This window comes from Aquila chrysaetos, chromosome 17 (assembly GCF_900496995.4).
Source record: "Aquila chrysaetos chrysaetos chromosome 17, bAquChr1.4, whole genome shotgun sequence".
NCBI lineage: Eukaryota > Metazoa > Chordata > Aves > Accipitriformes > Accipitridae > Aquila > Aquila chrysaetos.
This window is the reverse complement of record NC_044020.1, coordinates 1,872,667-1,896,224: the sequence shown is the minus strand read 5'-3', so window position 1 is coordinate 1,896,224 and position 23,558 is coordinate 1,872,667. Positions and strand designations below refer to the sequence as shown.

The following is a 23,558-nucleotide window of genomic DNA, read 5'->3' as shown; positions in this document are numbered from 1 at the left end:
GCTTCGGTCACTTCTCCCCTGCAATCTTGGAATAAGTGTCCTGAAAATGAAACCGGAGGCCCTGGGAATCCTCCTCTGCCCTGCGGTGAGCTGGTTTGGCCTCTGCATTTCATTCAGCTCACAAAAGAAAGAGAAAAAGTTTTTTGAGAGGTGGTTTCCTTTTTTTTCTTTTTTTTTTTTTTTTACAACTTTAAATACAGTACTGAGTATAAATTAATCTTACATTTAAAAAAAAAAAAAAAAACAAAAAACCTCACCATTTTTACAAACCAAAGGAAACAGATTTTGGAACAGGAAAACAAAGTGTCTTAAGACTTCAGGGCTTGGGGAGGGAGGGAAGGAGCAACGTGCTGGCTTGGCAGTGGTACGAGAAGTACTCTGGGCTTGCAGGAGGCGAGGGCTGGGTCCCTACACAACTTGTAACAGCTCCCAGGTCGTGGGTTCACCTCCTTCCCCGGGCTCCCTGCAGGGCTTTGCCCCACATCAGGGGGTGTGTGTGTGTGCGAGGGGAGAAGGGGCTGGAGGCAGGAGGGGGACAGCCGCGCTAGCTTTGGGCAGGCATTTTCTTCATCTGTAACTCTGCACGGCACAATCCGAGACCAGGACTCTGAGGTGACGCTGGAAATTCCCATCATACGTAACATTTCTGCTAATGGTGACTGAGTATTAGGTGTGCAGAAATAGCCCTTGCTCAGAGAGTCCTCCTCCCACCTCCGGAGCAGGCATTGGCCCGGGAGGGACTCTACAACTGACTCTCCAGTTGTTCTCCGAGTCCTCCTCACTTAGAAGAGCTCGTTTCTATCTCAGACGGCTGCTGCCAACTGCAAAGACTGTCCTCATTTCTTTCTCTATACCTGCACAGAGCTGCCCACATCTTGGACCAACTTCCAAGCTAGGTGGGCTTGGGAACATCTAACGGGCAAAAATCCAAAAGGAATTTGAGAGGGAAAATGTGAGGAAAATGATGGGACATGCGGCGACATTGGCAGGGAGAGAGCAGTGGAGGCATGGTGTGTAGGACACCCATGAAGGGGTTAAAAATCTCGGGGGAATGACACGATTCTGCTTTCAGGACCACAGAGCAGGCAAGGACAGCTCGCTGAGATTAAGTCATGCTTCTAAGTTTGGCTGCTGTTGGTGTTGTTGTGGTGCCACTTCGCCTCCTGCAAGGAAGTTGTGCTGGGGGGGTGGTGGAGAGTGAGAGAAAAGGGCAACAAGACAGAGAGGGATCAGATGATGTCTCTGCCTGTCCCGTCCCGGACCTCGCAGGCACGTTGCAGTAACAGCGTGCTTTTCTGCCAGCCCAACGAAGCCGATGCATGCACGTGCCTCTGAGCTTCCTGCCACTGGGGAATGAAATCCATTTAAGAACATATATATATATATTTATATATGTATGTATAAATACACATACACACACACACACACACGCACGCACACGTATATATATATATATATATACACACACATATACACGCGCACACATACAGAGCGAATTTAAAAAATAATTTGAGTCCGAGCCTGGAAAGTTGAATTCTCCACCAGCATGTGCAAAGATGGCTCCCCTTGGCAGGGGCCGGGGGCGTGGAGACGATTCTGCTGCCGTCTGCTCCTTCCCCACGATCCAAACACCTTCCAGTCAGCACCAGGAGCAGGAGGGGAAAGGGAGGGGGGGAATGCATTTGGCTTCTTTGTTTTGTTTTGTTTTGTTTTGTTTTTTTGTTCTGTTCCCCGAGATGTTGTGTATCTTAGTGGTTTTGGTTTTTCTTTTTTAAAATAAAATATACACACACACATTAAAAATATATATCTGTCCAGGTAGGGCGATAAAAGTCCTTAGTGCATTTTCCATCATCAGTCGCCGCTTGCAATCTGAGATATGCCTGTTTTCAAAATGTAGGTCCAGTGCAAGTGTTGATCTCAGCCAGGCCCCCCAGCCTTACCAGAAACACGAGGGAAAGGGAGAACATTCCCCTTCCGCCCTCTGTTCGTTTGTTTTTCTCCTCCCCTCGGAAGTAATTGGACCCACTTTCCTCTTCACATTTTCCATCCTGTCCTCTGGAGCTGGGAAGGCGTTGTCCTGTCCTTGTCGCATGTTGTGGCTGTCAGGGTTCATGGTTTTATTTGTACTTTGTTCTTTTCTCATATATATATATATAGGTCATGTTTGTCCTTGTCTTTTGTGTGTAAAACTTTAAAATTATGCTAATAAATGAAAGAAGGGAGAGGCTTTGGTGGGAGAAGGTCCACTGATGGAAAGGGAAGCACCAATTGCCGTCTGAATCAGACGTCGAGGCAGACGGACAAAGAAGAAAAGTTATCACTCCAAGGACCCCATGGGGGCAATACAGCAAATATATTAAATAAACCTGGAAGTGAAACAAAAACAGACACAGCATTAGAACATGTAACCCTCTCCCCCTGCAACTCCCCTCCGTCTTCTCTGGAAATGTTTGCAGCAAAGTACCAGATTAGAAGCCCAGGAGGGCTTTTGACCTCCTCTATTTTTTCCCCTGGACAACTTGAGCCAGAGCTGAGATTTGCATGGGTTTGCATCATTTCTAGGCTGGGAACTTTGGGCTGGCCAGGACGATCCTAGGATAATCAGAGTCCTCGTAGTGCTAAGCGTGGGAATACCAATCCCAAGACACCGCCTGGTGCCCCTCGTCCCCAGCTCCTGAAACGCCACACAATGGAAGCCAGTCGTCCCCTTTCCCGAGGCAAGGGGAAATGAATGTGAAGGCTCATTCAAAGGGCCACGGCAGAGCTGGAACTGCTGAGTCATGGGCCAGGGCTTTCCCTGTTGGGCTGTGCCGCCTCTCTCTAAATTCAGCTCCCCCCGGTCTGTGCCCTGGCTACTCTTCCTCTCTTTTCTGCACCTTTCCCTCTCTCATGGGGAACCAGGACTTATTCTCCTTTCCCTTGTACCAGTGAAATTCTTCTGATGACGAGGGAATTACTCCTGTTTACACAAGTCAGGGAGAGAAGAATCAGACCCTGGACTGACAAAGTCCAGATCTCCTGCCAGAGATTCCAGTTCTCCTTTCCCCTGGTATGACCTTTCTTATGCACACAGGCTTCCCGCAATGAGAGAGATGAACCAAAAGTGTTGCTGCTTTTCAGTCTTTCTGCCAACTCAACTAATGAAATAAAAGCAAAAGGGATCCCCAGAGCAACATTAATTCTCTGCTTTCAACGGAGAATCAATAGAGAAAGGAGAACAGGAGTTGCTCCACAGAAGAGATGAATTACATGGACCCTGAGGGGATTTAGGTGTAGAGAGAAGTCAGGCTCATTCTCTGCCTGTAAGGGCAGCCGAGAAAGGAGAGGGCAGGGCCCGAGAGCAAGTCTGGTTGCAGCATGATCCTTCCACCTTTGCGAAGGGCCATAAAGCCATAAATAGGATGCGCGTGCTGGGTTCCAGCCTAGTCCTTCCCCCTCCTTCAACCCGGGTTTTATCATGCCCAGGCCCTGCAGTAGCCCCACACTGAATGAGCAGCCAGTGCTGCAGGAAGGGTCCGAGATGCCTGGTCAGAACTGTGTGCTGAGAGAACATCTCTCCCGACTGGAAAAGCAGCTTGCTGTTACCTGCCTTGTGCTCTCTCTCCCCTGCCAGCACTTCTATGCTATGAGGATTTCTTTCAGCACTTTCTTATCGTTGACATGCTTGTACTTCTTATGTTTCCTCTTCTGCGCCGGCGGCCGGCGTACTCGCCGCCTCTGTGAGACAGCGGCTGTGGTGAACGATGGTGACAAGCCTGCCAAAACAGAGAGGAGAGTGTCTGTACAGCACGGGGCAGCCGGCTCATGTTGAAATATCTTTCTCCACACACTATCAACAAAGAGCTCTGCAACAGGAGGGCTACAAGGCCTCCTTCTGTTCTTCTGTCCCTTGTCCTCTGTTCTCCACAGTCTCTGCTCTCTCTCTTTTCCCACGATGCCCTTCCCCTCACCTCTCACCTTCCCCTCCTTCATTTCCCTCAGTTTCAGCCCCTTGCTGGCAGGCAGACATCCTGGGAAAGGTCCCTCGCCTGGTATAAACCAGCGAAGGCCCATGGGATTCACCGGAGCTAAGCAGATTGAAAGCAGCGGAGGGCTCTTTCCTCTCTCCCCAGCCCCTCTTCTCACACCTCCCTCCACTCTGATAATGCCAAGATCCTTACGTCTCTGTTCACGTGGCCCTGGCCGGCTGTTCCTGGGGGGCTGACGGGACACTGCTTCACACCGACACTGCACATGGTCCTCCAAAGGCACAACGACTTTTTTGAATTTTGGCTTCCTCTGGACAAATTCGATCTTGTTCACCTATTTGAAAGAGAAAGGCAAGCAGGAGATTAATACAGCTGTAGCTCCCACTCTGTAAAAATAATCAGTGTCAGTACTGGTTTTCTTCCTAAAGTATCAGTTTATAGATTGGATCAGTTTATAGGATCAGTTTATATTTTAGGCAGTTTATAGAGGAAGGTTCAAATTCAGGGGTGGTATGTATGGGAGTTAAATCTGCACACACCAGCAGAGCAGACCTTGGCCAGGCAAGTTTGGATGTGACTGGTTGTTTCCCCCATTCCTAACTATTGATGCTGCTTAAGCAGGATGACTGGTTGATCACAGACAGAAACATGGGACATGCAGAACATGCTAGCCTGTTTCTGCCAGATGTGATGGTGGAGACCTGGGGGCAACCAGAATTAATTCCCACAGGATCCTACAGGAAGGGCAAAAGGAGAAAAACTCAGGCCCAATGCAAGTGAACGCAGCTTCACCAGCTCTGCTGAGGCCTGTCTGAATTTGTCTCAAGCTCTTTAATAACTCGCAGGGCTGAAGCCCTCAGCTCTGTGTTTCACGGGAAAGGCGGTGCTCTGGAAATTCCCTCGGACTCTCCACCAGTGCTGACTCAGAGGGAAGACTCACTGCTCCACATCCCACCACAGGGCACAAGCTTTCTAAGGGGTCCTCCCACTCCAGGAACGGCTGGGTCTGACCCCACTCAGTTTATCTAACAAGACCGCGGCCCCTGAAGTGCTCCGCAAGCTATAAATACTTGCTCTGCCGCGCGTCTGGGATTGAATTCCTCTAAACCCACTGCCCCCAGCAGCATCCCTCAGCCAGCACTGAAGCAGCGAGGCTGTTTATCTTTCCTTGAAAGCCCACTCCACACGCTTCAGACCACACGCTGCTTGCTAGACAAACACTTCCAGACAAACAATAGAGAGACCTCTGTCCTCAAAGAAACCATTTCCAGGTCACTTTTTCAGGCTGGCTTTTGACCTCTCACTTGTTTTTTCCACAAAAACAACTCCTGCTCCCCCCCATTTTTCCCTCATTCAGCCTGGCTTTTCTGAGAAAGGAATTTCCTGATGAAAAGAGCTGTGTGAATACAACCTCTCCCAGCCAACCTCTGCTGCCTGCCTGGGGGAGTCTCTTATGGCTCAGGCAGAGGATTAGTACGGGATGAGTATTATTTTTAAACAAGCTGTCTGGGAGGAAGCTGTGAGGAGATCACTGGTAGCTGTGAGGAGGGCAGGATCAGAGCAAGAGGTTAGCCATCAGGTGTCTGCTTGCTGCTGGAATGGGTCAGGAGTTAACCGTGGGGCTGAGAAAGAGGAGAAGCTGCTCCAGTGCGTGTCTTGGGAAGAAGCTGCAGCAGCAGTGGGGAGATGGAGCACTGACACTGCAAGCCCTCCTCTTTTTGCATCAAAATCAGTTCCCGCGATGAAAGCGTCCTCCTTCTTCTGTTCTAACACAGCAGACAAGGTCGCCTCCAGCCACAGAAATAGCCGTGGCGCAGAGCTGCAGCTGGGGACAGTACCCTGTAGCTCTGCTATGGTGACAGTCCCCAGCTGCTGGACAGCACCAGCCCTCCGAGTAGGTGGCCACGGACGTCACCCTGCGCCAGAGGCTGCAGCACTGTGTGGCTAATGCGGGAGACGTGACTGCAGAGCGGGTGCAAGGGAACAGACAGCTGTGTGAGCCTTGCACCTGAGACCCGCTGTGGTTTTGGTTTTGGGGGGGTAGGGATGGAGGTGGGCTGTGGGAGGAGGGAGCAGCGGGAGGCGTCTCCCTTACCTGGACATGTCGGACGCGAATCTGCGTGGGACGACACTGCACGTTGCGGTTGTTGCAACACCCGGAGCAGCGCTGCACCTCCACGCAGGGCGGCCACACCACAAAGTTGGCGTTGGTGCTGTCCACCATGTTGCGGGAGATTTCAAAGACCACCGCCCGCGTCTTGCACTCTGCAAGGACAGCTGGCTCTGCTGCTGCCAGAGCATCTACAGAAGGCCAAGAGAAGAAGGGGGGATGAAACGGGCTTTGCAGCTGTTACCAACCCGCTGCAGCCACCTCTACTGGAAGAGAGAGACCCCCCACGGCTCTCACACACACACACACATGTTCTTTCTCCCTCTCCCACCCCTCCAGCTCCCTCCCTGGACAGAGCTGTGCCCTGTGGAGAAGCCCCCAGTAAAAAGATGCTTCTCACTGCAGCGGCAGTCCTAGGCTGGAGATGACACTTCTTTAGAGCAAACCAGCACCAACGGGATTTAAAGCACAGCACCTTGCAGAGCTCCAGACTCCCTCTCCTGCCCTCCTGGGGTGTAACACCCAGCTCCTACGTGAGGCCCAGACCCTCCTTCTCATCTGTCTACACATCCATGCACACTATAATCTCTACCCCCAGACATGTATTTCAGACACGCATCTACACCCAGCCACAGCTGCTCAGGTGAGTGCCCAACAATCACAAGATGCCACACTCCCGACTCACCTAGGCTTCGTCGCTCTCGAGACAGGGCCATTGGGTTTTGACTGGGCTGAGTTGCATTCAGGTCCAGGCTCGAGCTATCCTCCTCTGCAAAGGGAAAGACATGGCCTAATAGCACCAAGTAGAGGCCAGAGAAGACAGCAGGCACTTGTGCTCTGCTCATCAGGCAAAACACAGAGATGTGGGATAAGCCATGGCTCCAGTACGTCACACTAGGTGTAAATCCACCAGCAAGGTCACAGCTGTGCTGGGGCATGGACACTCTAGGTTTGCTCTTTGCTCAGACTAGGCAGTTGAAAGCAACAAGCTTATTGTGAAAGAGGGGTTCCAGTCAGGTCTGGGAGAGGAAAACTGCAGCTCAAGAATGACAAGGCCTACAGCAGGGCTGTCTGGTGTCAGAGAGGAGTAGCACAGGGATTCAGATCAGCCGGCTGAGGCCATGATATGGCAAAGAGGATCAAAGACCAGACGGGACAAGCAGAAAGTTTGGTATATAACACTGAGGTGCCTTGCTGGGATGGCTTGGGACTGGGAGAGTTGGGGTGTGAGAGGGCAGGTGAAGGGGGACGATGGGTGGGAGATGGGGGTGCTTGCTTTCTCTCTCCCAACCCACCACAGCTGCTCTAGTTTAGAGTCAGTTTTAGGGCAGGAGAATGGAAAAATAAAGTTGAAATGGCTTTTCCCCTATCCTACTCTAAGGTAAGCTGCAGAATCTGGAGGTATTTCTGTCAGCGATGGGAGAGGAAGGCAGATAGCATTCAGGCCAGCCCTGAGCAGTTCCCTCCCACCCCACTGCTTTTTCCCATAGGAAGCGCTGAATAGAGAAATGCCCATAATCCCCATGGAGCACTCCAACATGCAGCCCCTCCTGAGCTCCGGACAATGGCCACACTCAGAGATAGCTCCCACCCAGCCACAGCTCTTTCCTTCTCTGACATGCTTTAGCAGCTGAAGGAAGCTGAATGGACGTCAGCATCAAGGGAGCAATTTTCTTAGAGGGAATTTGGGGCCAGTGGAAGATCTCTGTTTATCAGATGTGCGGTGGAGCAGACTTCCCATACCTATCATGTCCCATCCCTCTTCCTCAGTCCTGCCCTAGTACAGCCCTCTTATAAGGGGGAGCAGGGACTTTGCTCTCCGCTCAGCTCTGCAGCAATTGCTGAAGGATGTGGGATGGGTGCACAGAGGCTGTATTCACAAGGCAGGAATCATGTGCCTGAGCAGTCAACATCTACATGGGAGGTGGACAGACAAACACCCTTTAAAGTGTCTGGAGAGGCGTGATCAATTGCAGGACACCATTCGTCTTGCCCTGAGGCAGACACCCAAAATGAGATCTGGTGGATCATGCTCTGGAAGGGCATGCAGCTCTCCAGGGAGCTACAGCGAGTGTCTGGATGACTGGCTTAGATGGTCATGCCTGCTTTGCGGGCAGCCACAGTTAAGGTCTACAGTAGCGTCCAAGGTCAGGAGAGCAGTATCCCGCTCAGTTCATCTGCCTCCTGCAGCTGCCTAATCCTGGCTCCCTGTGCAGTGGAGGGCAGTGGCTGTGATACATACACGGGGCATGGATAGCACAGGGAACAGCCCCAGCTGCTTTGGGATTATTTTGCTAATACACTTATTTGCTAATACACTAATTCCACACAGGCCAAGCAAATGGTGATGCCCCTCAGTCACTACCTGGGAGCAGATGAGAGCCACAGGGTGCAACAGAGAGACAGCTTCACAGCACCATTTTCTGTTTCCCTGACCAGCCTTTCTCATCTGGGACCTGAAGTGAAACCAGTGACTCAAAGCTCTGCAGCCTTCCCCCATACCCCTGGGCTTTTCAAGCCAACAAGAGAAGCCCATTTTATTTCTTAATTGTGAGGGCGGTTAGAAACTGCGATAGAGATGTATCTGTTCCTTAGACACCGGGACATGACAGACTGCACGCATCTTCTCAGCCGCTCCTTCCCCACCCCTCCATCCTGTGCCGCCTGGCATTTTATCAAACGAGGGTGGGGGTTGCCTTTTGCACTGAGGTTGAGTTGATGAGAGGAGAGAAAGGGGGAAAAAAAATAGCAACAACTGTTGACTTGAAAAAAATCTCCTATTGAAAACCAGGTTCCTCCCTCTCCCAGGTTGTCCTTCTACACCCTGGGTCAGCACTGAAGACAGTTGGGGCGGCGGGACCAGCCTGGGACAATCCAGCACAGCTAATTTTGGAAGTTGCCCCATTGTGTGGCTGGTGGAGGAGGAGGAGGGAACTGGTGAGGGCAGGGAGCGGCCGTGGTGGTGGTGGGGAGCCTCGTCGCCTCTTTCTAAGGCAAACAATAGCTGAACACAGCTGGTGCCCTCCCCCTCACTTTCCCCCCCCTGCCCCTCCAGGGCCGTTTTGAAAGGCAGCGGGAATGCTTTTGAGACTGCGCCAGTGGTTGGACTGGCATAGGAAACAAAAGCAGGAAATTCTGTTCCCCCGTAGATAGTGTCTCGGCAAGGATTACAAAGCTCCAAACAGACAAAACACGAGAGAGAAGGCGAGCTGGGGGGGCCGGGGGACGACGGGCGGGAGCAGGGTTAGAATAGAAAGGAATTTGCTCTGAAGAGACCGTTTATAAATAAATTCCTGGGCCAGCCCAGCCGCCGTGGCGCGTGCTCCAATTCCCACACGTGCCGACCCCTCCATGCTTCACCGCTCCTGCCGCTCGCTGTGCTCAGCCCTGGCCAAGTGACCCTGAGGCACTGCAGCCCCTGGAGCTCTTATCTACGGGCAGGAGGTGAAGCGATGCTACCCTGACTTAGGTCCTGTCCCGTATCTCAACCATGGACATGTGCTCTGCTACTCCCATCCTAAGAGCCTCTGGGAGCCCAGGGTCTTTCGTGGATGCTAAAGCTCAGAGAACTCACTCAGCCCTTTCCTCCTCTACCACCCTATTTCCATCTCCCTTTTCTACACCTGCTAAACTGATCCTTGGCCAATTCAAGCTCTGCTGCCTGTGCACCTTCCAAGGTGAAAAGTGCTGACCCCAGTTCCTTGCACTCACCTTGCCAATCTCCTATCATTTTTGGAAGACAGCGTCCCTCGACAGATCAGGCAGTTAGGAGGAGATCTAAAAAGGCATCTGGTTGCCTAGCTCCCACAGGTTTCAGGGGGACTAGGTGTGTAAATAGCCAGGTCTTGGCTCCCAAATCATTCCTATATTTATAGTGAGGTCTGTTGATAGTGTGCGTGCTGGCAAATCCCCTCCCTCCCCCCAAAAGAGTTAAGAAAAAATAGAGGAGTGTTTGGTGAAGAGGAGATTTACCTACGGAGTCTATCCGCAGGGCACGCTGGAGGTCGCTGATGGAGCGCACTGAGCTGCCACCCAAAATCTCATAAATGTCTTCAGGTATGGGGTCCCCCTGCCAGATGACAAAAAGAAAAGAAGGGGAGAAACAGGCGTTAGAGAGGTGATCTGCAAATACTGACTGCGTCATGGAGCGGGAGTGAGGGGAATAGAAGGAGGAGGCATGACAGAACCAGCAAAACGCAAAGATGTGCCCTCATGAAGGCATCAGCCTGAAACCTGAGCAAAAGCGAGAGAGCCCCTCTTGCTGCCTCTCATTAAGCAGTCAGGAGACTGAAAAAGCCAAAAAATGCCCAGGCTGCACAGCAGAGCCCTGAACACTACGCACGCAGCCAGCAAGGCTTCCTTCTCCGGTGCTGTATGATTTCTCCAGGTGGCCTCTCATTCCTGCTGCCTGCAGTAAAGGCGTTTTAACAGACTTCCCTTACGCTATCAGATAAAACCTTCCCAATATTTCCCTCTGTTATGAAACTCCCTCACGGGCTTTGTCAGATATCGTGTGTATGTGCGTGTGCGTGCGCGTGTGTTTTCAAACCACAGCGGCCCAATAATATACATCATTTGCATACTCTTTAAAAAAAAAAAGGTGGGGGTTGGAGAGGAAGATTGACCTTTGCAGCTGAGGCTTCTCCAGCATGAGCCCGCGGTGAAACCACAAATGCTGCAGGGAGGACATGAAAGGCTGTTCGAGGTGGTGGGCTGAGGAGCTGATTTGGATGAAGAAACACATGGGAGTTTGGATGTCATTGCTTGCCAGTGCCAAAAAACCTTAAGTAAGCAGGGTTATAGACATCAGACGACGGACTCAATTCAGGGTTTGTGCAGGCAGGTGCAACGCCATCAATCTCCTGGGAATTTTACTCTGGCACCAGGCTTGAATGGGCCCCAGTGACAGCACTTAACAAGACTACAAAGGAGCGGTGTGGGAAAGCAAGCACTGATTAAAACATACTTCCGAAAGACTGGAAAAAGAGACGGAGGAAAGTACTGGCCAAAGTGTTTGCTTAGCTCCTAGCTCTCTTCATTCAGGGCTACTCATGCGGAAAAGCTGCTCTTTCAGCCGGGTGCTGGATGCTGTCTGAGCCACAGCCCTACACATGCCCCTGTAACTGAGAGGAGAACTTGGCTCGTGTACTTGTGAAATGCAGGGATTTTTGTGTGGGTTTTTATGGGCAGTTGGTGGCATGTGTGTGGTCCTTCCAGTGAGCAGCTATTCCCTCCCTGCCTGCATTCAGTGCAGAACATTTCCCTTCCGCTTGGAGTCAAGGAAAACCACCAGGCAGGTGGTTAAATGTTGGCTTTTAAACCTTGAGGGCTTTAGCCCAAACCTGCAGTCACTTTTGCACGGCTGCTTGAGCCTGGCACCCTCCCACACATGCCTGTCCCTTGGCCACCCGCCCTTCGCCTCTACTAACAGAGCAATAGGAGTGCTCCCTCCTCAAACCTGCTAGCCCACCCTCTAATACTATAACTTAAACTAGGACGCGGTGGCTTGAAGGCTGCTGCAGCACAAGTCACGGGGCAGAAACCTCCTGGGATAGCTGCAGAGCAGACAACACTAGCGTCTTAAACCTCCGCAGCCACATCCACCAGAGAGCTCGAGTCAGATCGAGCCTCTCTGCCCCGCTCCGTCCCTGTCACTGTCACATCTCACCACAGAGCTGGCTGTCCGCCTGCAGCAAAAAGCAGATTTTACATCCCCAGGCATTACTTCCTCAGTCGCTGAGGGAGAGGGAAGCAGCATCAGTGATGAATGCACAGCGAGAGAGAGACTTGTATAATTCAGGGATCACTGAATAGCTGCGAAATGAAGATGCCTTCTGACAACTCCTGCTGCGTGAGGAAGAGTGGGACCAACAGCCCAGTGCCAGAGAGCCTCTGCAGCACTTTCCTGCCTTGCGCCACACACGTTTACTGGAAAAGGGATCATTTGCAATTCCCAGTACTTGCAGCCAGAGCTCAGTGCTGGGCGGTGAAATTGCAGGCTTTTTAACGTTTGCACCTGTCACCCAAATGCATTTGTGTATGAATGCTGCTGTGCACGGATGCCCCTGGTCCTTCCTGACACTTAATACATGTAGGAAATGGAACTTTATTTTAAACTCCGGCACTCGCTGGGCGAGAGCATGGGCGGGTGTTACGAGACTCGGTGACTTTGGAGGCGAGCTGGGAGGTGTCACCTTGCTAACTGAGCAGGGGGAACAGATATGAATCAGGGATTGCAAATGCAGGCCCTCAGGAGCCGGGTTGCTGGGGACTGCCTGTAGGAATAAGCTCCACTCCCTGCTCACAGCAGCAGTTTTAGGTGCCAATTTTTTCTTGTTGCAGATACTATCAGCATGGCTACGCCGTATCACCAGCCCACATGGCTCATAATCCTGTCCTCCTCCCCAGGCTTTGTGAGGCAGCTCTGCCAGTGACAACCACCAGCCTGTGAAGCTCCTTACTTTCCTCTAGTGCTGCAGAGCCATGTCCAAGGCTGGCCTAAGAGCAGCTGCCCAGACCTGAGCTGCCCAGCTCCTTTTGGGGTCTGTGATTGGGAACAGCCATGCCTCTGGCCCCCCATCCCGGTCTCATGCCTGGGAGGCTCTGAGATTGGGGAACCGCACACACCCAGGCTCAGAGCACTCGGTGGGGATGGGACACAGGGAAGCAGAGGTCCATCAGCCACCTCCACCTGATCCCATGGAGTCAGAAGGTGGAGGAGCATTGCAGGAGGTGGGATCCCCAACAGACCAGCCCACGCAGCTGGTGCTTTTCCTGCTTAGCAGCTCCTCTGGAGTTATTTGTCTAACACAGGTTAACAATCTCCTTTTTTAACTGTTCGGCAGATCAAAGAAGACTTTTGTCTCAATGGACTCCTGGCTGGCTGACAAGTGCCCCAAGGCCTGGCCTCGTATTCCTGCGAGGCCCTGAATTCCTAGACTAAAGTTAGTTTGTTCTTCCCTCCCTCCCTCTGCCCCCAGTGCCTGGCTCTTCCCTGAACCACAGGGGCACCCCCCACTCTGCCAGTCCCCTGGCAGGGACATCCCCTCCCCTTCTCCCGGCTTCTGGTGCTTCTGGGGCGAGAGCCACGGCATACCCGACACAAGGCAGCAGAGCACCTGGGCAGGGTCCCTGCCTGCCCCGCAGCCGCTCTGCGCTGCGGCTGTGACGCCGGGGCCTCTCGGCGCGTCAGCTTTGTGTCCCTCCGTCCAGACGTCAGCAGCGCTGTTTGGCCGCCGCAAACCGATGCACGTGCCGCGATGCCCTGCAAACGGGACATTCCCCTGTCCCTGCTCCCCACACACACGCTCTCCCAAAATCAGTCTCCCTCCCTAACTCCATCTGCCTCTGGAGCTTTCTGCCAACATATGCTTTTGAGCACCAGGGATGCTGAAAGGTCCCCTTGCCATCAGGCGCTGCCAAGGTGGCGCAGGGAATATTCATGGCTGTGCTCCGGTCCTCCCTCCGGCTATTCACCGGCAAGGGTTTCAGAGTCTTGCCGGAAGGTGTGTCTCTCTTGGTAGCACAGCAGATAGAGAGGAGGAGGGAGCAAAGATTGTGCAACTGGCAGGAAAGGCAGACCCTCGGGGCTCAAAGAAACCAGCCAAGGATACTCCCAAGGTGAGGACTCTTCCAGTCCTCTTTTCTGAGGTGGTGTGTCTACACACCCACTTGTGACTGCACACGGAAGGACAGAAGGATAGCAGCAGCACCAGCCCAGGGCAGGGAAGCACCCAGCTATTCACTCCTCTGCCCAGGAAAGGAGAACTTTCCCGAGCACGTCCACACTGACCGCAGCAAGGGATCTTGGCAGCAGGGTCTTGAATGATCAGCCAGGCAAAAAAACCCAAACAAACAGCGCTTTTTAATTCTTTCTGAAGCTGACATGAGGACCCCGAGGGGAGACTCCACCGCATTCCCTGGCAGAGAGCAAGACCAGCAGCACCTGCCACCAGCCCGCTGAACCCCAGAGGCTCTTGCTCCCCTGGCACAAGGCTTCCACCCTTCCAGCACTGCTCCTGGATACAGGCGGACCCCGACATCTGCCTGCCGGAGGATCACGCGTGCTTCTCCCCGCAGCAGGCACAACCCTCCTCACACGAGCCCCTTCCACGTGGGACGGCGGCTTACGTTTTCCTCCCTTAAAAGAATCAAACTTAATGTTTGATCTAGCTCACGTTCCTAAAATACAGCCAGACCCACCCACCCTTTTCCCATTTCAAGGGGGACTCCACTGCCCCACCCTGCTCCTCTGCGCTCCCCCCACACCTCCCCTGCAAGGGCTGGAGGCATTTCCACCCCCGGGGCCGGCTCTCTATCGGCAGCACTGGAGACAGCGCAGGAACCACTGTCATTCTCTCCTGCTGCTGCGCATCAGCTGATGGTGAGAGGGAGGCAGGGATGATGTGCCTGGCTCCCTCCACGAGCTCACCCCAGACGTGTCATCCATCCCAGCTTCCACTGCTTTGTCCTTGTCACAGCCCCATGCTAAGAAGACTCGGGAAGAGCCCCGGAGCCTCGCACCAGGAAGACGTGATGGAGAGCTGGGCCGAGGTTATAAGCAAGCGCCCAGCCGCACCCAATTCCTCGGGAATTCCAGAAAACCCTGCCAGTGGGGCTTCACCCCAGCACAACCACGCTGGGCTCAGCCCACCTCTGTAAATGTTGCAAGGCAACTATTACAGCCTGCGGGGCAAATGCAAATCGGTTTAGCATCCTTGCTTCCCAACTGGCAAATACCTTCCCCGCTGAGGCTCGTACTCCCTCCGGCTGGAAAAGCTCCAGGGCCCTCCAGCTCCAGATGGGTGTGATCGAAGAGGGAGAGGGACTCGGGAGGCTCCATCTCCTGGCTCAGGCTTCTGCTGATCATGGGGAACTACTGTTCCCCATGCACTTTCTCCGGCAGGGCTGGGGAGGAGGTGCAAGGCCCATTCAGAGGATGACTATGGTTCAGCAGCCTGGTAGGAGTTGTGTTGTATGCACCTGGTGTGGGAGGTGCAACACACTGACCTCAAATTAGATGTGGGGACTGGCTGCAGGCAGAAGCATCTACCCAAGAAGAAACCTTCTTGGTTCTCTGGTCATAAACTGATGAATATCACAATTCCTCCCAAGAAACCTAGAGCCAGAATTCCCCAACTGCAACCCTCCTAGACTGTCATAGAGCTGTGCAGTCTTTTAATGCGATTACAGTGCAGAGTAACAGCCCCCTGGAATCAGACACTTCCATCTTCACCCTTCCCCAGCACCAACCATAGCTGACGCTTCATGCTGCATGGGAGAAAGAGATCTGAGCCACCCACAGAGGAAATACCATCCTCTGCCCAAAACAAACATAACCACTGGGCAGCCCACAGCTCTAACTGCTTCCCTTTGCGGCTTGGGCAAGGGCAAAATGGGCACATAAGGTGGTGAAGCGATGCTTTGCACCCAACCCCTGCCCTGCCACCCACAAGAGGGGCTGCCCGAAAATGAGGAAGGAAAAGAAAGAAATGATGCAAAGGGAGGAAAGTTTTGGTGGAAGGATATTTCCTGCCCCCGAGAACCCCCAAGCTGCAGATCCAACCCATGGTTTTGCCACCTCGGGTAGAGCTGAAGTGGGAACCGAGCGCCGTGCATAAATGTTAGGGGCTTTCTGATCCCCTCAACCTGCATGCAATCAGACGACGAAACACAGCAGCAGAGGTCAAAGGATGTGGGGGGTCTTGGGGCTCCTTTTCCTCGACCGTGGCTCGGGGTGCGGCTTTGATTTCCACACAGGGAAACCAGAGAGGGTTGGGGTGTACGTTCATCAGCCAAATCCACCACCTGGCCCCCACCCCGCGCCCGGCTCCCTCCTGAGCGGAGCGTGCCGGAGGACTGCAGGACAAGATGCTTGCGTGACAGTGCAAGAGCAGCAGAGACACACATCTCCTGCCTCCTCCCACGGCCCCAGCTAGACGCACTCCTTACTGAGTAACCATGCCACCCCGGGGCCGCTGTCTCCAGCCACGCTCTCCCCTTCCTCGCCCCTTTCAAAGCCCCCCGCCCTTTCTCCACCGACCCCTTGGCCATGCCAGGTTGCACGTTATTATGGAGGTGGCAACCGGGCCTCGGTCCCTGCCTCACGCGAGCGCGGCCGCGACGCCGAAATAACCGACCGGGGTGGGGGGTGAGAGGCTCGGCGGAGCCGCCGGCTGGCACCATGCCCCGGGGTGACAGCCCTTGGGTGAAGCCGCCGGCGGGGCAGGAGGGCGGCGGGTTCCCCAGCAGCACCCCTGTTCCCTCGGGAACCCCGGGGCCGCTTCAGCCCGCTCTCCCCTTCCCCACCAACCCAGCCCTGACTCCAGCCTGGGACAGACGTGGAAGGGGTGGGTTTATTTCCACACGAAGCCCTTCCCGGAGGGGTCCGTCCTGAGGGGAGACGACCCCTCCTGAGGCGGGGGGGGGGGGGGGGGGCGGCAGCCCCCCGCGGCGAGGCGGGAAACCGGCCCCAACGGTCGCTCTCCCCTCAGGGCCGGGGGCGGCCGGCTCTGCCCGCCATTAGCGCGCCCGCGCAGCCCTTCCCTCAGAAAGGGGTCAGGAAAGCCGCCGCCCGCCCCGGGTTCCTCGCCCTCGCCCGTGCAGCTCCGCTCTTCCCCCACCGGCTCCGGACAACCCCCGGGGCTTCACCCCACCGTACCTGCGGGGCGAGAGCCGCCACAGCCGGCGGTCTTCCCGCAACCTCCGGGGCTCGCAGCTCGGCAGCACCGCCCGCTGCCGGCGAGGGAAACTCACCTCCAGGCGGGCCAGGGGCAGGGAGAGGATGAACGCGAAGACCACGCCGAAATTCATCCCGACTTCAGGCCCCGCCGGCTGCGGGTACATGGACGGCGAGCCCCGGGAGGGAAGCGCTTCCCGCAGACAGCTCCGCGGCCGCCCGGCCTCAGGCATCGAGGGCTCCCCGCGTTCCCATGTCCCCTCCGAGCCGGGCTGGAGAGTTGCAGGAGTCCGTGGAAGAGGAGGTGGGTGGCGGTGGTGGTGGTGGTGGTGGTGAGGGGAGACAGAAGTAATTCTCGGTGACTCGCCTGCCTCTGCGCTATCTCATCAGCCCAGTGGAAAAAAAAATGCAGTCCCTCGAAATTATACGCATCCGGAGCCTGCGTCCCCCTCACCGCAAGGGATGCTTCGGTATTGCCTTTTGCTAGGTGGTCCACATGCTATTTTTCCTCTTGGTTTTCTTCCTTTTTTAAAATATATGTGTGTAAAAGATCTTACATGCAGGTAACAACGGCTCAATGTTCTTAGGAAAAGATGCACAAAATAATAATTAAAAAAAACAACTTTTCCAAAGTTTGGTATGGAATCCAAAAAATAAAATCTTCCTTAAGGTGTCCTTTTCTTAAAATGCTCCTTTTCTTCCTTACACCCACTTGCTTTTTAGCGAAAAGTTGCTAGTGTACATTGAATTTCTTCCCCTTACATTAAATTCTGGCTCGGGTGCCTTCTCCTTCGAAGTGTTGGCAGTTTGCTTGGACGTGAGGTTTGCTTTGGGTTTGGAGACAGGTGAGAGCAAATGTTTTCGCTCTGGGTTGCGTGCGTGTGTGTGTGTGTGCGTGCGCTGAGCCTTGACAAGCCTCAGAGCGGAGCTGCTGCTGCCTCCCGCGCTCTGTTGCAACAAGAAAGAAAAAAAAAAAAAGGCAGAAAAGGTAAAATTGAAGGGGAGGCGAGCGAGCTGATGGGTCTTTATTTTAGTCTGCGAGCTGCAAGAGAGACTAAACTGGCACTCGGGGCTGCTTTTATAAAGGAGAGGAGATGGGTGGAGCATAGCTTGCCATCCTCTTGGCCCGGTATCAAGGCGAAAAATCTAGGGAGGGAGTAGCTCTCCATTGCTGACAAAATAAAAAGTGTGTTAATTTAAATGATAAATTAATTAAAAATGACTAATGTTGTAATAACCCGTATAATGTGGCTTTAATATCGCGTGAGGAATGGGGACAGAAATTCCTTCCTCCTCGGCAAGAGATAAGGAGTTCCCGGCACGGTAGTTTGTTATTTATTTGGCCCTGGGTTCTCACTGTTGCAGTCTGGAGCCCATTTCTCTAAGCTCTACTCGCCTTCTTCCCTGCCCTGCTATACCACTAGCTCTGGGGAGAGAGTCGGCTTTAATATCTTACATCTCTTTGTGTGCAGGGAAAAAAAAAAAGCCAGAGAAATTTAAACGTTGCTACAAGACAATCTGGTGTTTCTTGTGGCACCGGGAGGTATTTTGCTGCATGATTATTTCCACGATGTAATAAACATCTGAAGGGAAATTAAGCAAGCAGATATTTGCTGGGGGGGGGGGGGGGGGGGGGGGGGGGGAGAGGGATAGGGAGGGAAAGGCTGCTAACAGGTGAGTTCAAGAAAGAGTCATATCCTATTGAAAAAACACCCGTACGTACGCCCTCTCATGTACGTACGAGTGATCTCCCGGTGCGGAGCTGCACACTCGCAAAGCACACTCCAGGCACAACCAGGAGGGATTTCTGCACCATCTTTGTGCAGGCTCGTATCCACCGATACATTCCTGCACCGTCATGCACCGCAGGCTCTCGGCAGGCATTCGCTCTGAATCCCAAGCATCTTCCCTGCTTTTTCTATGCTACGCACACGCTTCTATTCGAGCTGCTCGCATGCACAGCTACGTGCAAATTTTGTCTCATTCACACATCCCTGGGCATCCATGTGTTCTCCTTCACTCTTCCCCCTCTCTCTTCCTTTCTCACATACATACACCCACAGGCATACCAGTGGCCTCATCTCACAGCATCACACATGCTCCCTTAGACTATCTAGGTGCCTGCGAGTCTCATGCAGCCAACCCCCTCTAAAACACACGGTCTCGCACCAGCACTCGCGTATGCACCATCCAAAGTGTCCGGGTACGAGAAGCAGCTACCAGAACTGAGCAGCAGGCAGCCCACCAAATGCTCTTCTGTAGTAGGCATCTGACAACACCTCCCGGCTTGGCTAGCTATGCTCCTGAACCTGATTTTGGTCTCACGGATGTGGACGTGGGTCAGGAAGCACAGGGACACAAGGAGGACTGGGGGTCCTCCATAGCTTTCTTAAAATAGCATAGCTCCTCTGCTCCTCCCATCACAGAGACGGGTAACTCAAACACAAAATGAAAGGTCCTATGGTAGGGCAGCGTGTCAAGATGCTCTTGGGTCAGAAGGGATCACCGCACTTCACCCTGACCCAGAAGAAGAGGGGGCAGATTTCCCCACAGGTGGGGAGGTCGTCAGAGCCATGCCAGCTCCAAAGCCCGGGCCATCTGAGGTGCACGAGTGCAGAGATAAGAAGTGTCCTGGGAGTCCCTCAAACTGAGTCTGGAGTGGCTCGGCCCCAATTTTGGAGCTCAAGTGGAAGGAAGTGGAAATGCAATGCATACCTTTGCTGGTTTCCACCAACAGAGACCTTAACAGGACTTTACCTTAGATGTTCCAGCCATGCTAGCCCTGTCCCACCCCAAATTCCTCAGAACGCTCTTAGAATTCCCTTCATTCTCCATCCTGGCCCGCCAGCAGCGTACCAGCCGTTTCACGTGATGACAATTTGGTTTCGACCCCCCGGCAGGGTGGAGCTACTGCCCTAACGTCTACCGGAGAACTGAAACTCCTTCTGAAATCTGTAGGAGGCTCCAAAAAAAGGTTTTAAAAGGGCCTGGGTCCATCTCGCCTCGCTCCAGATGGCACCGGCCAAAGGAACACCATAGCCCTGGGCTCCTTGGTGGTCAGCAGCAGGAAAGCTGAGGATTTGGAATGGCCAAACCAGCTTCTGGAAGTCCTTCTGTCTGTGTAGAGGGAGCTGAGAGCAGCTAGGTCCCAAATGTCCATCACCCCATTACGTGTTTAAAGTTCATAAGGGGTAAATGGAGGCTCAAGTGCCCTTGGAGGATCTCTACCCTCAAATAACTTGGCGCAGCTCCACCACCTTCAAGCCACCTTGTTCAAGCTGTGTAGGGGGTCCCCCATGCCGTAATGGCTGCCTGGCCAGGACAGAACAGCCTGCGTGTGGGAGGGTTGATTAAACTCCTCAGCAGGGAGAGATATCACCGCCGGAGAGGAGAAGGACTCAGCAGTAAGCTAGCAGGGACTGCTGCAAATTTCTTGCTCGGTAGCAACAAGAGCTGCTGCAAGGCCTGGGTTTGGGGGGGCTATGTGCGGTGTGGTTTTTTTTTTAAAATATCCGGCTACATTACATGTGAGCTAGGATAGAAATAGAGTTATTTATTTTCATGTGGATGATGCCGGGCAGTTTTTAGAAGCTTGACATCAGAAACAAAAAGCTAATCCCTGTTGAACCTCCAGACGGCAAGGAAGAGGATGTTTGGAATTTGACTAATCATCTACCTGAGCCTGCCTGGAAATAGAGCAAAATGATATTCAAGCCACTGAGGCTTCAGTCGCTTTTCCTTACTCTTTGTGCTTTTAAGACAGGGACAGATTTTTTTCTAGTGAGGTGTTTAGACTCACTAAAGGCTGGGCCAGTCTCATTGGCATTGAGTTCAAGAGGGACACGTGCACTTAAAACTGCTGTGCCTTGAACCGGGCGGGTGCTCCTTTGATTCTCTTGCTTTTATGAAATTAGCTTGTCATTTATCCCACAAACCACTAAATCTAATGGGGATGACTCTATCTTCCCCTCACCTGGCCTATGGGGTGGGTGTGGAGGCCTGCGGGGCTATCGGTGTCCCAGATGTCACAGGACAAGAGTATGAAACCACCATTGCATATGGTGGGAAGATATTTCAAGGCTGCATGAGGCAGCTGGACCGTAAAAATGTCCCGCTAGAGCATTGTGACTTGACAAGGTCCAGTCGCAACTGTGCTAGCTGGCAATGGCCCTGCAGAAAAACCTCAACAAAAACAGGGATTTCATAAGAGCCTGTAGCAGGGTTTCTTATTAAAACATTTTCACCACCACTATAGCTTTCTAACCTGCAAACAGCTGAACTCATCTCCTCGGTTATTTTCTTATCACTAGGGAGGAGGGCAACACGTGTCCGAGGACAATAGGCAGTTCCTTGCCGCAAGGCTGCTCTCCCCTCATCTCATATTGGTGGAAAAAATGATCTACTAGCCACCATCCACAGAGGCACGATGTGAGGGGTGATATCTTCTTTTTTTTTTTTTTTTTTACTTTTTTTTTAGAGGGGGGAGAGAATTGTGAAACAGCAGGAAGAAAAACAGGGCCTACAATGGAAAGCAAGACTCAGTCTGAACAGCTGAGATGTCTCAGCCTCTCCATGATGAGTCCTATTTTGAAAAACAATCAATGGAAAGAAATTAGGAGGTGTTGACAGCCAACGTGTAGTCAGCCCGCCCACTCAAGGTATCTAACTTAGGTGTTGCTCTCGCTCCGGTCTCTAAGTTCAGGAGAACGATGAGCAATCCCTACGCCTACTCCGCGGGGCTGCCACAGCCGTCAATGGAGGGGAGCCGCCGTGACACTGAAATGAAGCACCTAGAGTAAGTTTTATGCCTAGTTTACACCAGGAGGCCTGTTCTGCGGGTGCATCGGTTTTACGCCACATTGCCCGGTTGTGTGAGGTTTATCCCGACTCAAGTGATCAGAACAGAGTCATCGTACATAGCTTACACCGCTCTTTACACCATTTGGCCCAGAGGCTGCCGCCGTGGGAGCTGCCCTGACTTCCTAAAGACTGAGTTTGGTCTAACGGAGGAATAAAGGAGGAAAGGAGAAGAGGGACCAAAGGAAGGAGACAGAGACAGGCAGGGAGCCTCATATTTATATTTGGTGCTGGAGAAAGGCAGAGCCTCGGGGTGCCCAGGGCTTGCATAATTCGCCTTCTCGCCCCTGGTGCTGGCAGGGAAAATGCTTTCCAAGGATGAGTAAAACCCTCACAGAGCAACTGGCCCCAGGGGAAAGGGAAGGTGTCACCTGGCAAGCAGGCGTTCGATGGGACCTGCCAGGCTTCCTCCAGGAACCCCCCTCTGCCTATCTATCTCTCCCCGGTGGAGGGATTCCCCCAGCCCCTCACCACCTCCTTCATCTCACCCATTCCTGGCAGAAACCTGGCAGAGAGGAGAGGATGGGGAAGGGCACGCAGACACGTGCCGAGGGCACAGCACGGCCCCCGACAATGGCAGAGGGGGAGAGGGCTCGCGCCGGCCGCCGTTTGCTGCCCCGCACTTTGGGGTGAAGGAGAACGCAAAGGCATTTCACATCTCTGCGGATGTGCAGCTCAAGCAGGATTCAAAGAGAGAAGGCAAAGCTGGGGGGACTGATTTCCCAGCTCTTTCCCGTGCGCATACACGTTCCTACACCAGGTGGGGAGGAGGGGATGCAGCCTTCCCTGCTCACGCTACCATATATTTCTTCCCCCCAACCCCCAAGTTTAGGGTAAAAGGGAACAATTTCCTTACTCTGGCAACCATCCATTATGTCTATGGATCTGCTCCCCACCCCATTCCCCCTCTCTTTCCTGTTTTGATGAAAGGAAAAAATGTTCTGCTTTCCTTCTTTATTTTTCCAGACTGGTGAATAGCACTCGAAAGGAATTTCTCTCCCTCCCCCTTCCCCTCTCCCAGTATAATAAATATATGCGTGTGTGTGTGTGTGTGAATACACCACACATCGCAGGTCATCTGTTGTTTTTCGAGAGGCATATACTATTTTTGTTTCCAAATTGATTAGGTGGGCAGCGGTCCCCCTTTCCACTGACACCACCCCAAACACCGCTTCCCCTGCCCTCGGCTTCTGCCACTCACCGTCTCCCCATCCTTTGCCCCTGGGTCCGCAGCGAGCGGCGGTTGGCGGTGGCAGCAGCGAGAAGGAAGCTTGCTGAGCTGGAGTAAAAATAGCCCCAGCAGTTACTCAGCTCAGAACGTAACATGACTCATGATGTGAAATGAAGATGAGGGTCGAAAACCAAAAGCGAGCAGCTCTCCCTCCCCTCCCCACCTGCTATCGCTGCTCACATCGCAGAGCAAAACCCACTCTAAATATCGCTCGCTGAGGGTCAGGGCATCAGCCAAGGCGGAAAGCCCCGGGTGCGCTACCCATGAGAGCTGGTCCTTCCTCCCGCGCCGATTCGGTTGCGCCGACACCAGTGGCAGGTGGATTTGGTGACGCTGCGCCCAACCCTCAGCTTATTTACCTCCTGTAAGCCACGGGCCCCGAGCAATACTGGCATCCCATTAACACAGCGGGACGAAACACCCTGCGGCACCCTCTTGCCGGCGTAGCCAGCGGCTGGTTCGCAACAGCTCGAATGCAGCCGGGCACCCCGGTTTGCCGGCACCCACCGTGGCCTGAGCCTGTGGTGGGGGAGACGAGCGGGTTCGTGCCCGTAGCCCACCGTGTGCCCCATCCCCGTCCCCGGGCAGGGTGGTCCCCGCGCGGTGTGGAGGACACCCTGCTCCCCGGGGCGCACGGGAGAGCAGCACCCCTGGCATGGCAGGAGGCAGGCCGTCGCTATCTGCTGGCCTGTGTAATAAAGGAGGGAGTTT

General features: G+C 53.5%; 1 protein-coding gene across 3 annotated transcripts; it reads right to left on the bottom strand.

Moving 5' to 3' along the window:
* Window positions 1-584: 584 nt before the first annotated feature.
* Window positions 585-23,517, bottom strand: PDGFB (platelet derived growth factor subunit B). 3 transcript variants are annotated; one of them, XM_030041434.2, is made up of 8 exons: window positions 22,818-23,517; window positions 16,837-17,707; window positions 10,054-10,150; window positions 6,767-6,850; window positions 6,067-6,272; window positions 4,164-4,305; window positions 3,589-3,758; window positions 585-2,369 (listed from the first exon to the last, which is right to left on the bottom strand). In XM_030041434.2, the coding sequence occupies exons 2-7, from the start codon at window positions 16,990-16,992 to the stop codon at window positions 3,622-3,624; spliced, it is 822 nt and encodes a 273-aa protein (XP_029897294.1). In that variant the 5' UTR covers window positions 16,993-17,707; window positions 22,818-23,517; the 3' UTR covers window positions 585-2,369; window positions 3,589-3,621. The 3 variants fall into 3 exon arrangements, with proteins under 3 accessions (XP_029897294.1, XP_029897295.1, XP_029897293.1); XM_030041435.2 differs by having other exon boundaries at window positions 3,593-3,758; XM_030041433.2 differs by lacking the exon at window positions 22,818-23,517 and having other exon boundaries at window positions 16,837-21,156.
* Window positions 23,518-23,558: the final 41 nt, after the last annotated feature.